This window comes from Caretta caretta, chromosome 22, assembly GCF_965140235.1.
Source record: "Caretta caretta isolate rCarCar2 chromosome 22, rCarCar1.hap1, whole genome shotgun sequence".
Taxonomy (NCBI): domain Eukaryota; kingdom Metazoa; phylum Chordata; order Testudines; family Cheloniidae; genus Caretta; species Caretta caretta.
This window is the reverse complement of record NC_134227.1, coordinates 17,680,450-17,695,251: the sequence shown is the minus strand read 5'-3', so window position 1 is coordinate 17,695,251 and position 14,802 is coordinate 17,680,450. Positions and strand designations below refer to the sequence as shown.

Sequence of the window (14,802 nt, the reverse complement as noted above, 5' to 3'; positions counted from 1 at the left end):
TTCCAGCTCCGGATCTCAACGCACCTCCCAACTCCACTAATCCTCATGGCAACCCTTGGAAGAGGGTGAGCCGCGGAGGGGAGAAGGGAAACTGAGGCATGGAGCGGCCAAAACGACATGCCCAAAATGAGTCAATATCAGAGCTGGGTCTAGAACCCGGGAGTCCTGACTTCCACACCAGGCAGGTTGCTCTGAGAGGCGAGTAAGGCGCTGGCTGGTATGCCCTGTTGCTGTGCAGAATGTGGGGTGTGTCATACCCTGGCAGCGGGGCTGCTAATGAACAGAAGCAGGAGCTAGGTCGGGGGGAGGGATAGCTCAGTGGTTTGAGCATTGGCCTGCTAAACCCAGGGTTGTGAGTTCAATCCTTGAGGGGGCCATTTACGGATCTGGGGCAAAAATTGGGGATTGGTTTGGACTAGATGACCTCCTGAGGTCCCTTCCAACCCTGATATTCTGCTGAATTGATGCTTTTGCCCAAGAACCCGCCCAATGTGGGGAGCTGGTGCCCCCTAGGGGAGAGAGGGCTCTGTGCATCTGCCCAAAACTGCGCCGGAGCCAACAAAGCACAAGGGCATGGCCTTGCCAGCTTGGGTGCAAGCAGGGACAGCCTTTGCCTGCAGGAGCAGGCAGCGTTGACAAAAGTGTCTGTAAATGGGGCTTGCTGCTGGCATCCCTCTGTCCTGACACGCGGAAAAGAGCTGACATGCTAACACCCTAACCTACCTGGGAGAGAAGACACAGAAACTGGCCCTGACTCACATACAAGGAAAGACACAAAAAAGCGGACACATGCGAATGCCCTGATGTGCACACAGGAGCCAACACAGGCTAACATGCACTAACATGCATACAAGAGAAGATCCTAACACACTTAGTCTTGCATACAAGAGAAAACACATGACACTCGGTCATGCATTCGTGAGCTGGTAATACAGACCTGCCCTGGTGAGCATGCAGATGAGGCACACAAACATGCCCTGACGGGCATACAACATGCTAACAAGCTTTGATGAATGTCCAAGAACCCAAACATATGATCATGTCCTGACACGCGTTCCAGAGCAGACACGCTAGCAAGCTGACGAACAGTTAAGAGCCCGTTTATTGAGGGAGGTCATATACACTGTGAGAGCGACGTGGCATGAAAGCAGGGTGGTCCCTGCTCCTAGCACAGATGAGGTTGGGTGACTTAGCTGGCAAACCTGCCGCCTGTCAACCCAGCTCCTGCTCCACGTCCCAGCCGCGGCCCTATGCAGGGTGTGCTTGGAGCAGGTCCAGCGGGTACTGGAGTCAGGCCACATGTGGTGTCTGCTTGTCAAATGGCAGCGCTCAGTGGGAGCAGGGTCCAGTCCATTGTAACCGGGTCCACCTGGAGCTCCCACGTTGGCTTCAATGGGGTTTCTCTGTATCCCCATGGGTGTAAGTGGGAAGAAGATCCAGCCAGATCCTCAGCCGGCGTACAGTCTTGAAGCTCCGTAGAGGAGCTGTGTGATTTACAGCAGCTGAGGGTCTGGGTCTGTTCATTGGAAGCCCCTGAAGAGCCCTGTTTTTGCTCAGAGCAGGGAGGGTGCAGCCCCAGCAATATGCCGGGAGTTCAGTGCCCACAGCCCACCCAGCCCTTGGAATCTCTGCTGAGATGCGGCGAGTGAGCCCCACAGACACTGGGGGGTTTGTGCCGCGGATGCTGCCCAGTCCTGCTGGGATGCAGCGCTCACACCACCGGGAATATGCTTCAATACTAAATGGCTATGGGCAGTGACATACAATAACCATGCCCTTGCGTCTACATTGCACAGACAGCGCGTGCCTCAGGGAGCCAGGAGATGGGCTGGGCTGAGACCTCCCAAACTTCATGCACCAGTGATAATAGGAACACTTAGCTCTTATGCAGTACTAACTAATGAATCCTCACAGCTCCCTCCCCGCCCCCCGGGGTAGGGAAGCATCATTATCCCCACTGTACGCATTAGTGGGAAGCGTTAATGGTGAAGAACCCACCATGCTTAGGCCACTGGACCCTGATGCCTCTTGGGGGTCCCTCCCCAGGGGACGTGATGGGGTTTGGGCTGTGCGCCGCGGGGACGGCACTTCTCAATTGCTCCCCCCGCCCCGGGCAGCTCGGGTCTCAGGCGAAGACAGCTGAGTTCTGCCAGTAGGTGTACACCAGGAAGCCGGTGAAGGTGCTGTCCGTCTTGATGCTGGAGTAGAAGCCGAAGTAGTCACCCACCCCGACCTGAACCCACACCTCGTCCTCCGGCTCCAGGCGCACCAGGGCGCCGCCTGACAGTGACGTGGGCTTGGGCCAGTTGCCGTAGAACTGGAAGAAGGAGGCCACCGAATGGCCGTTCTTCATGATGTCAAACTGCAGGCTGGTGCGGTACACGGTGGCGTGGACAGCGAAGTAGTAGACGCCGGGGATCTCACAGGTGAACTTGCCCGTGTCCGCGTCATAGTGGCCCTGCTCATTGATCAGCACCACGTCGAAGCGGATGGGCTGGTCCGCCAGGGGTGGGCTGCGTGACTCCGAGCGCTTGGCGGTGAAGGCTGAGCGGGGAGCCACCGCGCACTCCCCCTGAGCCCCCTTCTCCCCAGTCAGACCATTCATGCCGGGGCTGCCGCTGTCCCCTCGGGGACCTGGGACTCCTGAGGGCGAGGAGAGAGAACATTACAGGGGGCAGGAGAGAGGCCCAGTACACTGGAGCCACTAATAACCAGCCAGCCCATCCATCTCTGGATCTAATTCGTGATACACCCATCACCATGGGATCTGTGCCCCTGGTTGCATGTCATGGATACCAAACAGAGCAGACAGGACCTACTCCCCCCTCACATCAACTACATGGCATCTTATTTATTCCCCCTCAAAGGATAAAGACTGAGACCCAGGGACTTTGCACCTGGTGCTTAGCCCCTTTGGATCTATCTGGTTGGCTGGTTAATCCAACTGCTCTAGTGTGGTAGCCATGGGTCTACCACTGGATCCTCCTTCACGGGGAGCAGGGCTCCAGTTCCAGGTGCATTCCCCAGCAGGGAGGTCTCCTTACCGGGTTGCCCGATCTCTCCCTTCTCTCCCTGCGTCCCGGCCACTCCGTCCCGGCCGTCACGTCCATCTCTGCCTGGAAGACCCTGGCTTCCATGGCTGCCGGGCGTGCCTGGGATGCCGGGCTGCCCAGAGCACAGGCTCGGGATCTTGTTGTCCTCAATCTGGATGGAACTGGCGATCAGCCCGAAGAGGAAGAGGAGCTGCTTCATCTCAGCTGCCGTGGAGGGGCTGGGAGCAGAGTGAACCATTATGTCTCTAGCAGGCTGAGAGGTGGAGGCCCTGGCTTGACAGCTCTGATTAGGGTCTGTGGGCTGTAGGTTCCCCTCACTCCACAGCAACGCTCCGACTGAGCTTGGGTACCAGAGATGCTGGACACTGGACTTGATGAACCAGCGATCCGGCCCAGAAGGGAGGTATGGGATACTGGCCTGGGTAGGCCACGAGCCCAGTCAGTCCAGTCCAATCTGCCCCTCACCAGGGTATCTGGGAACTATGGCATGACAGGAGGGAGGACAATGGGCTAAATGGGCCAGGTGTGTGTGCTGGGCTGGAAGGGGTATGTGTGTGTGTGTGAGTTGTGTGGATAGTGTTCTATGAGCTATGCGGTGGGTAGGTGCATGGTGGGTTGTGAGCTGTGGGTCGTGTGGGTGGCTGTGGGCTGTGTGTCATGGGTTGTGAACATGGGGCGTGTGGGTAGTTGTGAGATGTGGGTGGTTGTGGGCTGTGTGTGTCATGGGTTGTGAGCGTGGGGTGTGTGGGTGATTGTGAGCTGTGGGGTGTGTGAGTGGTCGTGGGCTGTGGGGTGGATGGGTGCTTGTGGGCTGTATGTGTCATGGGTTATGAGTTGTGGGGTGTGTGTGTCATGGGTTGTGAGCTGTGGGGTGTGTGGGTGGTTGTGGGCTGTGTGTGTCACTGGTTGTGAGCTGTGGGGGTTGTGGGCTGTGTGTGTCATGGGTTGTGAGCTGTGGGGTGTGTGAGTGGTTGTGGGCTGCGTCTGTCACTTGTGAGCTGTAGGGCGTGTGGGTGGTTGTGAGCTGTGGCTTACGTGAGTGGTTGTGGGATGTGGGGTGTGTGGCTGGTTGTGGGCTGTGTATCGTGGGTTGTGAGTGTGGGGTGTGTGGGTGGTTATGCGCTGTGGGGTGTGTGGGTGGTTGTGGGCTATGTGAGTCATGGGTTGTGGGCTGTGGGGTGTGTGAGTGGTTGTGGGATGTGTGTGTCATGGGTTGTGAATGTGAAGTGTGTGGGTGGTTGTGAGCTGTGGGGTGTGTGGTTGGTAGTGGGCTGTGTGTGTCCTGGGTTGTGAGTGTGGGGTGTGTGGTTGGTAGTGGGCTGTGTGTGTCCTGGGTTGTGAGTGTGGGATGTGTGGGTGGTTGTGGGCTGTGGTCAAGGATCCTGTCTCTATTTCCTGCCCTCTAGGGCAGGGGTTCTCAACGTTTTCCTTTCTGAGCCCCCTCACCCCCCGTACAACATGCTATAAAAACTCCCTGGCCCAGCTGTGCAGCCACACCTGGTTTTCTGCACAGAAAAGCCAGGGCCGGGGTTCAGGGGTAGCAAGCAGGGTAATTGCCTGGGGCCCCACGCCACACAGGGCCCCGCAAAGCTAAGCTGCTCAAGCTTCAACTGCAGCTGCGGGTGGCAAAGCTCAGGGCCCCGGGCTCCAGCTCTGCACAGCGGGGCTTCGCCTTTCTGCCCTGGGCTCCAGGGAGTCTAACACTGGCCCTGCTTGGCGGCCGCCCAGACGGCCCCGGACTCCTGGTTGAGAACTGCTGCTTTAGGGGTCCCTCTGCCCCGCACGCTGCGCTCATTCCCCAAGGGGGCTCCTGCTGTGCTGACGGTGACTCCCATGCTCCTAACTCTCCCTTCACACGGGGCGTGAGGCCAGGACCCTTCCAGACCCTCGAAAAAAACCAGAAACTGGGCTTGTTTTTGGCTTAATTGGCTTGTGAGTTGCTTGTTGGCTAGTTTTTGGCTTGTAGGTTATTGCTTGTTGTAGCTTGTTGCTTCTTTTTTTTTGATAGGCTCCCGGCAAGCAGGGGCAAGGAGGGGAAAGAGCCAGGTGTGCACAGTGGGCCCACCACAGTCCCTGACTCACACCAGGGGGATGGGGGGATCTAGAGTGTTGGGGTTCTTAGGGATTGGCTTGTTTTGGCCTTGTTTTGAAATGGGCTTAGCTTGATTTTTGACTTATTGTGAAAGTCGGGGTGCTTATTTACAGCATGAAAGTTGGCAACTGTGGTCCCTTCCCGGCTCCACGGTGCATTACCCAGGGGCTTCAGCACCGCACCCAGAGGCAGGGTAGCACCTCTCCCCGCCCCCCAAGGTTGTGGAGTGTGGGGACACCCTCCCAGCTTCTGCAGCATTACCACCCTCCCAGCGGGTCCAGAATCCAGCCCTTCCCCCTGCCTGCAAGGCTAGTATTCCCCTCTCTCCCCCAAGCAGGGCTGCTATCCAACTCACTTCAGCATTGGCTTCCCCTGCATTGCCACATACAGGCCTCTCCCCAGCCTGGCTCGGAGCGCCCGGGTAAGCAGGGATCCACTGGGGAGCAGGTCTCTCCCCTTCCGGACTCCTGCAGGCCACTTTCTCCAAATAAAAGGGAAAGAAGGAAAACAGAGCCTGCCGCTGGAATGTGTCATGACTGGAGTTGGGACCCAGCCGAGCTCCCGGGCCTGGCCGAGTTGCTAAGGGAAATCCCATGGCCCGTCTGGCCGCATAGCTACACCATCAACTTTGTTAGGAGCAGCTGGAGCTGGTTAGCTTTACTTACTGTGTATCCTGGCTCTCTTGCTGCGCCGGCTTTGCGTCCCCTTGTCCTGTGAGCTCTTCCTGACCACTTCAGCTCCGAGGAAAGGCTGTCTCTCTCCCGCACCCCTTCCCCTCCTTGTGTCTCTCCTCCCAAACTCCAAAGGAAATCAGTGACTTTCAGAGCCAAGAGCTACAAGAGGAGGGGAAAAAAATCTCAGTGTCGGAAATGCTGTCACCAGTGGGAGGAGGGCGGGAGAGACAGAACCACAGACCTGACTCGAAAAACCCCTTGACTTAACACATCACCCTGCAGGAGCTGCTGAGGGAAAGAGGCAGAGAAAGAAAAGGAGAGAGGGGAATGGCAGAACAGGGAAAGACAGGAAAAGTGAGAGGAGGGTGAAGGAGGTGGCTCACATCCTCTAGTTCACCCAAGTAGCCATGAATATGTCAGCTCCCCCATTCTGGAAGCATCAGGCCAGTCTTTGTGCTGTGGAGAGTGCTGCCATACCAGAAACCGGCTGGTTCATTTTTGTGGTGCTTTCTCTGGGCGGAGCGGAGCCCAGTGACAGGGCTGGGGAAGGAGGGGGAATGCGAAACAAGCCAAAAACCGGCCTCTTGGAGGGGAACACTGGGGTGTCTGGGCTAGGCAGGTGTTTTGTGGAAGGTCTTGGAGGAGGAGAGGCTGTGGGAGTAAAGACCAAAGGGTGTGAGGGCTCCCGCAATTCAGTCCTGCTTAGGGACATCATGAGACACGAACTAAACCACACACCCACGGACGGGACACACTCCACGCACGGGACACACTCCACGCACCGATTGTTACTGTACACGTCACACACGCGAGCAGCAAAGACCACATGGCATGCACTACCCACAGACTACCCACAGACGCACCTCTAAAGCCACGGACCACACGCACAGACCCACTAACGCTGAGCCACGCACCCATCAGCACAACACACAAACGTGGGGTGCACACATGCATGCGGGGGTCACACCCTCACTGGCACAACACGCAAACACTCTCCCCTACTTATGTGAAACACCGGCCAAAGCCTTGTGGTTCCAGAGGCCGCGTGAGACCTTTTACTTGGCCTGGGCTCACATTTCTCTCTGTCAGCTCCCCAGGTCGCTGCAGGTTTCTCCTTGGACAGCAGGCGAGCCGGACAGACAGCAGCAACACTGGGAGCCCAGCAAGGTCCCTGATCGCTTCCACAGGCTGGAGTTTTCTGCCGGGAGGCTGGCTATAAAGCCCCCGTGCTCCCCTTCGCCCAGGGCCTGGGGCTCCCAAGCTCCAGGGTATGCTGAGCTCTGGGAGCTGGGGCTGAGCGTGTCACGGAGTCCCTGGGCGATGCTCTGGAACTGCTCCCCATGAAGCCAGTCAGGACTCTGGGGCAGTCGCCTTTCTGTGAGCAGCCTGTCTTCAGGACACACAGCTCACACAGCTTCCACCTTCCTGGGTCTGACCTCGGAGCATTCAGCATCCTCTGCCCCTCCGTGTGCTTCCCCCAGCGAGTCCGCTCAGGCGGGGCTCCTGGGGAAGCCAGAGGGTCCTGCCCCCCAACTCCGCAGTCAGACGTGACTCTCAGCCAGCCAGTAAAACAGAAGGTTTATTAGACGACAGGAACATGGTCTAAAACAGAGCTTGCAGGTGCAGAGAACGGGACCCCTCAGCTGGGTCCATTCTGGGGGGCAGTGAGCCAGACAACCACGTCTGCACTTCACTCCATGTCCCAGCCAGCCCCAAACTGAAAACCCCCTCCAGCCCCTCCTCCTCTGGGCTTTGTTCCTTTCCCGGGCCAGGAGGTCACCTGATTCCTTTGTTCTCCAACCCTTCAGCTCTCACCTTGCAGGGGGGAAGGGCCCAGGCCATCAGTTGCCAGGAAACAGGGTGTTGGCCATTCTCTGTGTCCAGACTCCTGCACACACCTGCCCTCTAGGGCTCTGCAATGATCATACACCCTTACTCCACCCCCTAGATACTTAAGAACTGCCTAGGGGAAACTGAGGCACCCCCACACTATTCAGAGGAAACATTAAGAACAGTCCCACTTCGTCACATCTCTCCCCCCTTCGAGATCGAACTGAGCGGGGTCACTTTAGCCGGTGACCTGGGGAAGTTCGAAGCCACCAACGTTCCCATGGATGCCCCAGCATCTCTCCCATTCCTTGGTAGGAGTTACACCAGGCCCTTCCATTTTCACACCCTCCCTTAGGTCAGGGGTGGTCGATAGCACTCGCAGGCCGCATGTGGGAAGGTTTATGCAGCCCATGCCCTTTGGCCACCCCAAGAATGTCTCCCCATTGACCATCACCTTCTGCTCCCACTGGAGGTCCAGGGGGCCTGGCCCCAGGAAACTCCACACAGACATATAGGTTGGGGTCAGGAGTGGGAGCCTGTCCACATCCCCAACCATCTGGCTGACGGAGTCTATGGCCTTGGGACCCAGCAAGGGAGCTAGACACCGGGGCTTTTCCGCAGGGTCCCCTTGGTTCAAATCGCCAGCCTGCTCAAAGGCAGTGAGGTGGGCATCCACACCCCCCCCCTCCTTAACCAGGGCAGCAATTTAGTCTCGAGGTTCCCTGCGGAACTGGCACCCCGGGGTCTATCCCCACTCACCCCGGGGAGGTCCCCTAGGCCTCTCCGCTCCCCCACCGCCAGTTCATGCTGCTGCTGCTTCTGCAGCTCTTTCTCGGGCTCTCGCTGTCTCCCACGGTCCTCTTGCTCTCTCAGACTCAGCTCCAATCCCGTCCGTCTCGATCCCCCGATGGGGAACCCGATCGTGAAGACCCTCGTCTGGTCGGGGACAGGAGTCTTGGCGATGCCTGGCTCCCGCTCCAGCTGCTCCCAGATCCTGCTATAGCCCCAGTTGGGGTCAGGAATCTGTTCCTTAGAGCGGTCATCCTCCTCCAGCTGCACGATTAACTCTGCTTTGGTGAACTTTCCAACGCTCAACCCTCTCTTTTTGCACAGGGTGACAATGTCCTTCTTAAGGAGACGGTGACAGGCCGTCACTCCGCTCCTCCCAAGTTGTTGTGGACTCACAGGCCTGTGTGTTCTCAGCTCCCCACGGTTTCCAGGGAGAACCCCTAGTGTGCCAGCCCTTCTCGAGGTCACCACCTCTTTGCCAGGGTCGAGCTGCAGACTCCTCCGCCCCTTGGACTGCTCGCTGCAATCCCCAGGGGAACCCTGTTACTGCACAGTCCTTCTCGCTGGTCACACACTCCCAGGGGTTAACCGCCCCCCGAAACCGCTCCTCTCTGAGCCTTCAGCAGGCCTGGTCCTCGGCAATCCCCCTTCGTGTTACTGCTCCCCAGTCACTTACTGCAGGAAGCGCCATCCACGGGGTGCAGTACATCCCACCGCTGCCACCAGTTGTCACGGAGTCCCTGGGCGATGCTCTGGAACTGCTCCCCATGAAGCCAGTCAGGACTCTGGGGCAGTCGCCTTTCTGTGAGCAGCCTGTCTTCAGGACACACAGCTCACACAGCTTCCACCTTCCTGGGTCTGACCTCGGAGCATTCAGCATCCTCTGCCCCTCCGTGTGCTTCCCCCAGCGAGTCCGCTCAGGCGGGGCTCCTGGGGAAGCCAGAGGGTCCTGCCCCCCAACTCCGCAGTCAGACGTGACTCTCAGCCAGCCAGTAAAACAGAAGGTTTATTAGACGACAGGAACATGGTCTAAAACAGAGCTTGCAGGTGCAGAGAACGGGACCCCTCAGCTGGGTCCATTCTGGGGGGCAGTGAGCCAGACAACCACGTCTGCACTTCACTCCATGTCCCAGCCAGCCCCAAACTGAAAACCCCCTCCAGCCCCTCCTCCTCTGGGCTTTGTTCCTTTCCCGGGCCAGGAGGTCACCTGATTCCTTTGTTCTCCAACCCTTCAGCTCTCACCTTGCAGGGGGGAAGGGCCCAGGCCATCAGTTGCCAGGAAACAGGGTGTTGGCCATTCTCTGTGTCCAGACTCCTGCACACACCTGCCCTCTAGGGCTCTGCAATGATCATACACCCTTACTCCACCCCCTAGATACTTAAGAACTGCCTAGGGGAAACTGAGGCACCCCCACACTATTCAGAGGAAACATTAAGAACAGTCCCACTTCGTCACAGAGCGTCAGCAGGAGTCGGTGCGGCTGATCTGTGAGTGCCCGCAATCCCAGGGAATAGGCCACGGCCAGCTCTGCAGATGGATACAGAGACGCAATGCTGCCAGCAGGCCGGGAACATGGAGGAAACCACCAGGGCAGCCAGTATAGGTGTGAGTGAAGTTCTCTCTCCCCCATCGCTGGAGCACGGGACACAGTGCCTGAGGCAGGCCTTTGAAACGCTTATTTAACTCATTTCAGCTCTGAGCGGAGCCCAAGCGGCTCTCGCCCCAGCTCTGCCTGCCATAGGGTTGGGGGAAGAGGTTCTCTGGCCAAGGAGAATTCCCTGGGGAAGCAGCCAGCCAAAGACCTGTGTGCCCAAAGGGTTTGTGTCCCCATCACTGAAAAGCCTGGCTCACCCCTAGCAGAAATTAATGACAGCGAGACTCTGTCCTGGTCTATTGCTTTCAGCTGTACACTGATCCTCACAACCCTACTGGGAGGCAGGTCAGCTTCAGCATCCTCATTTTACAGGTGGGGAAACAGAGGCAGGGGACAGTCACGTGGCTTCTCCAGACAGTCTGCAGCGGAGCTGGGAATAGACCCCTGAAGTCCCAGTCCCGCTCTAACTGCTCGGTCACACTGCCTCCTTTTGGCAATTGTAGCAGAGGCTAAGAACTGAATGGGCCACTCTCAGAGCTAGAGACAGACCCTCCAGATAGAGAAAACACACAACTGGGCATTGGGCTGAAACAGTCCATCTGCCTGATTTCCTGACACCAGTAACAATTCCTCCACTGCCCCCCAGAAGTAGATAGAGTGAAAAATTCTCTCTCCCCCTCCTGTGGACATGTGCAGCAGGTTTTACTCTGGTGGGCTTGTTTTTTTTACAAAAAGCGGCTTAAATATTTTGAGAGTTGCGGATTGCAGGGGTTTGGGGCTTGTTTCCTTTGGAGGGTGCTTACTCGGGCTTTTTTGCAATAGGTGACTTCAACACAAGGCTATAGTTTAAAAGTGGTTGTAGGCGTGATGAGCAGTTTCAGGGTGATACACTTCCTTAGAATTTGAGAATCCTCCTATCCCCGCTCCCGTTCAATGAAGAAAACACACCCAAACACATGAACTTAGTGGCCCGCCCCTTGACACATCCTATGTTCGAATTTTTTGTCCCCCACCAGGATATGCTCCAGCGATTCAACACGGGAATGTACCACACTGAGGCAACAGAGAGCACGGAGGATGGAAAGAGTGAGAATGACCTTTTTAAATCATGGAAGTGCACACACGTATTATTTTAATATTTTTAATGTGTAACTTATTGTGTGCAACAAAACTAGAACTGCAAAGGATGGAATTTGTAGAAACACCCCCCATGGTCCTCCCTCTGAACCGGGCAGGGCTTCTTTGGAAAGGCGGTGCTGCTTCTTATCTCTCCTGAGACTTGGCAACAAGGCGTTATTGCAATATGCAAAGGCAGAATGAGGTTGTGAGCTGTAATGTAGCACAGGGGGCGCAGTCACGACTCGGTGCCAGGGGTTCCTGGGAACTGTGCACCAGTGGGGGGAGGGCGTGGTCACGTCTCGGTGCCAGGGGATCCTGGGAGCTGTGCACGAGCGGGGAGAGGGCGCGGTCATGTCTCGGTGCCAGGGGATCCTGGGAGCTGTGCACGAGCGGGGGGAGGGCGCGGTCACGTCTCGGGGCCAGGGGTTCCTGGGAGCTGTGCACCAGTGGGGGGAGGTTGTGGTCATTTCTCGGAGCCAGGGGATCCTGGGAGCTGTGCACCAGTGGGGGGAGGGCGTGGTCACGTCTCGGTGCCAGGGTTTCCTGGGAGCTGTGCACAAGCTGGGGGAGGGTGCGGTCACGTCTCGGTGCCAGGGTTTCCTGGGAGCTGTGCACAAGCGGGGGGAGGGCGCGGTCACGTCTCGGTGCCAGGGTTTCCTGGGAGCTGTGCACGAGCGGGTGGAGGGCGCGGTCACGTCTCAGTGCCAGGGGTGCCTGGGAACTGTGCACCAGTGGGGGGAGGGTGTGGTCACATCTTGGTGCCAGGGGTGCCTGGGAGCTGTGCACCGGTGGGGGGAGGGTGTGGTCACATCTTGGTGCCAGGGGTGCCTGGGAACTGTGCACCAGTGGGGGGAGGGTGTGGTCACATCATGGTGCCAGGGGTTCCTGGGAGCTGTGCACGAGCGGGGGGAGGGCGTGGTCACGTCTCGGTGCCAGGGGATCCTGGGAACTGTGCACGAGCGGGGGGAGGTTGTGGTCACATCTTGGTGCCAGGGGTGCCTGGGAGCTGTGCACGAGCAGGGGGTGGGCGCGGTCACGTCTCGGTGCCAGGGGATCCTGGGAACTGTGCACCAGTGGGGGGAGGGCGGAGTCATGTCTCGGTGCCAGGGTTTCCTGGGAGCTGTGCACAAGCGGGGGGAGGGCGCGGTCACGTCTCGGTGCCAGGGGATCCTGGGAGCTGTGCACGAGCGGGGGGAGGGCGCGGTCACGTCTCAGTGCCAGGGGTTCCTGGGAGCTGTGCACGAGCGGGGGGAGGGTGTGGTCACGTCTCAGTGCCAGGGGTGCCTGGGAGCTGTGCACCGGTGGGGGGAGGGTGTAGTCACATCTTGGTGCCAGGGGTGCCTGGGAGCTGTGCACCGGTGGGGGGAGGGCGCGGTCACGTCTCGGTGCCAGGGGATCCTGGGAACTGTGCACCAGTGGGGGGTGGGTGCGGTCACGTCTCGGTGCCAGGGGTTCCTGGGAGCTGTGCACCAGTGGAGGGAGGGCGCGGTCACGTCTCGGTGCCAGGGGTTCCTGGGAGCTGTGCACCAGTGGGGGGTGGGTGCGGTCACGTCTCGGTGCCAGGGTTTCCTGGGAGCTGTGCACAAGCGGGGGGAGGGCGCGGTCACGTCTCGGTGCCAGGGGATCCTGGGAGCTGTGCACGAGCGGGGGGAGGTTGTGGTCACATCTTGGTGCCAGGGGTTCCTGGGAGCTGTGCACCGGTGGGGGGAGGGTGTGGTCACGTCTTGGAGCCTGGGAGCTGTGCACCAGCGGGGGGAGGGCGCAGTCATGTCTCGGTGCCAGGGGTGCCTGGGAGCTGTGCACTAGTGGGGGAAGAGGGCTGTCACGTCTCGGTGCCAGGGGTTTCTGGGAGCTGTGCACCAGTGGGGGGAGGGCGCAGTCATGTCTCGGTGCCAGGGGTGCCTGGGAGCTGTGCACTAGTGGGGGAAGAGGGCTGTCACGTCTCGGTGCCAGGGGTTTCTGGGAGCTGTGCACGAGTGCGGGGAGGGTTTGGTCACGTCTCGGTGCCAGGGGTTCCTGGGAGCTGTGCACCAGTGGGGGGAGGGCGCGGTCACATCTCGGTGCCAGGGGTTTCTGGGAGCTGTGCACGAGTGCGGCGAGGGTTTGGTCACGTCTCGGTGCCAGGGGTTCCTGGGAGCTGTGCATGAGTGGGGGGAGGGCGCGGTCACGTCTGCGTGCCAGGGGTTCCCAGGTGCTGTGCTCTAGCAGAGGGAAGCCCTGCTCTGAGCCTATGGAGAGATAGCCCCTCTGTGCCCTTCCCAGCGGACATCCCAGGCCTGGTGGGTGGCTGTACCAGCGTTTGAGATCACAGGGGTGGTGTTCAGCCAGCTGCACTGGCCTGCGGATCCTCCCAGTGGATGGGAAAACAGGATGTTGTCTTTGGTCAGGAGAAGCTTGTTTGTGGCTTTAAGGCACAGCCAACCTTAGTGGAGTGGTCAGGAGTCAGGCCAGGAGTCCAAACCCAGCTGGCAGCTCCAGCTACGGCCTGCCCCTGCTCCAGAGCAGAATCCACCTTCCCCTTCTTCGGGAGTGGAGCCCCCTCCCACCCCAGTTCTTCCCACCCTCTCCAGCTTGGGGAGGGGTTCAGTATTTACAGCTGAGGGAGAATACCCCCACTTTGCTCTGGGTGAGATGGGCCCAGACTGATGCACAGCCAGGAACCCCGTACCCACTCACCCCTGAAATGGGAGGGCTTCAGATAACAAAGGGGCCTAGATCCTATCTCCTTGGCTTTTGGATCTCCCAAACAACACCTCTCCCCCCCACCCCGCCGCAGCCCAGCCCAGCCCTGTTATGAGCCCTACCAAATTCCCGGCCATGAAAAATGCATCATGGACTGTGATATCTGGTCTTTTATGTGCTTTTACCCTGTACCATACAGATTTCAGGGCGGGAGACCAGCGTTTCTCAAATTGGGGGTCCTGACCCAAAAGGGAGTTGCGGGGTATTGTCACCTTACTTCTGCACTGCCCCCCAGCGCTGGCCGGCCGGAGAGCGGCAGCTGTTGGGGGGAGCTCAGCTCTGAAGGCAGCGCCCGCCAGCGGCAGCATGTACCAGCCCAGGCCACCCTGACTTCTGCGCTGCTGATGGCAGCGGCTCTGTCTTCAGCGCTGGGCTCTCAGCCACCAGCTGCCCCTCTCCGGCTGCCCAGTGCGAAGGCAGAGCCGCCGCCAGCAGCAGCAGCGCAGAAGTAAGGGTAGCAGTCCCGCAACCCCTCCCACAATAACCTTGTGACCCCCCCCCCCTTTTTGGGTCAGAGCCCTACCATTACAACACGGTGACATTTCAGATTTAAATAGCTGAAATCATGAAATTTACGATTTTTAAAATCCTATGACGGTGAAATTGACCAAAATGGACTGTGAATTTGGTGGAGCCCTGGCTATGAGCCCTGTCTGCTTCAGAGAGACAAGGGCTCCTGCTCTCACTCCCCAGCTCCTTGTCCAAGGACCCCTTAGGTCTCGGTTCCCAGGGACCCCTTCCAGTGATTTCGCCCAGCCCAGGCATATTCCAGTGCTTAGAGCAGGGGATTCATACATGGGCTTCCCCTGGGTTCTGCTCCTGGCCTTGCCCCTGACCTGCAGGCAAATAATTTCCCCTCTCGGTGCCTCAGCTTCCCCAGTGCTGACCTGGGGGTAATATTGACCTGC

The 14,802-nt window shown here is 58.7% G+C and overlaps 1 protein-coding gene across 1 annotated transcript; it reads right to left on the bottom strand.

Annotated features, from left to right (window-relative positions):
* Positions 1 to 1,084: 1,084 nt before the first annotated feature.
* Positions 1,085 to 6,130, bottom strand: C1QTNF5 (C1q and TNF related 5). Its single transcript, XM_048827349.2, has 3 exons — positions 5,811 to 6,130; positions 3,045 to 3,271; positions 1,085 to 2,643 (listed from the first exon to the last, which is right to left on the bottom strand). The coding sequence occupies exons 2-3, from the start codon at positions 3,250 to 3,252 to the stop codon at positions 2,126 to 2,128; spliced, it is 726 nt and encodes a 241-aa protein (XP_048683306.1). The 5' UTR covers positions 3,253 to 3,271; positions 5,811 to 6,130; the 3' UTR covers positions 1,085 to 2,125.
* Between the last annotated feature and the right edge of the window lie 8,672 nt (positions 6,131 to 14,802).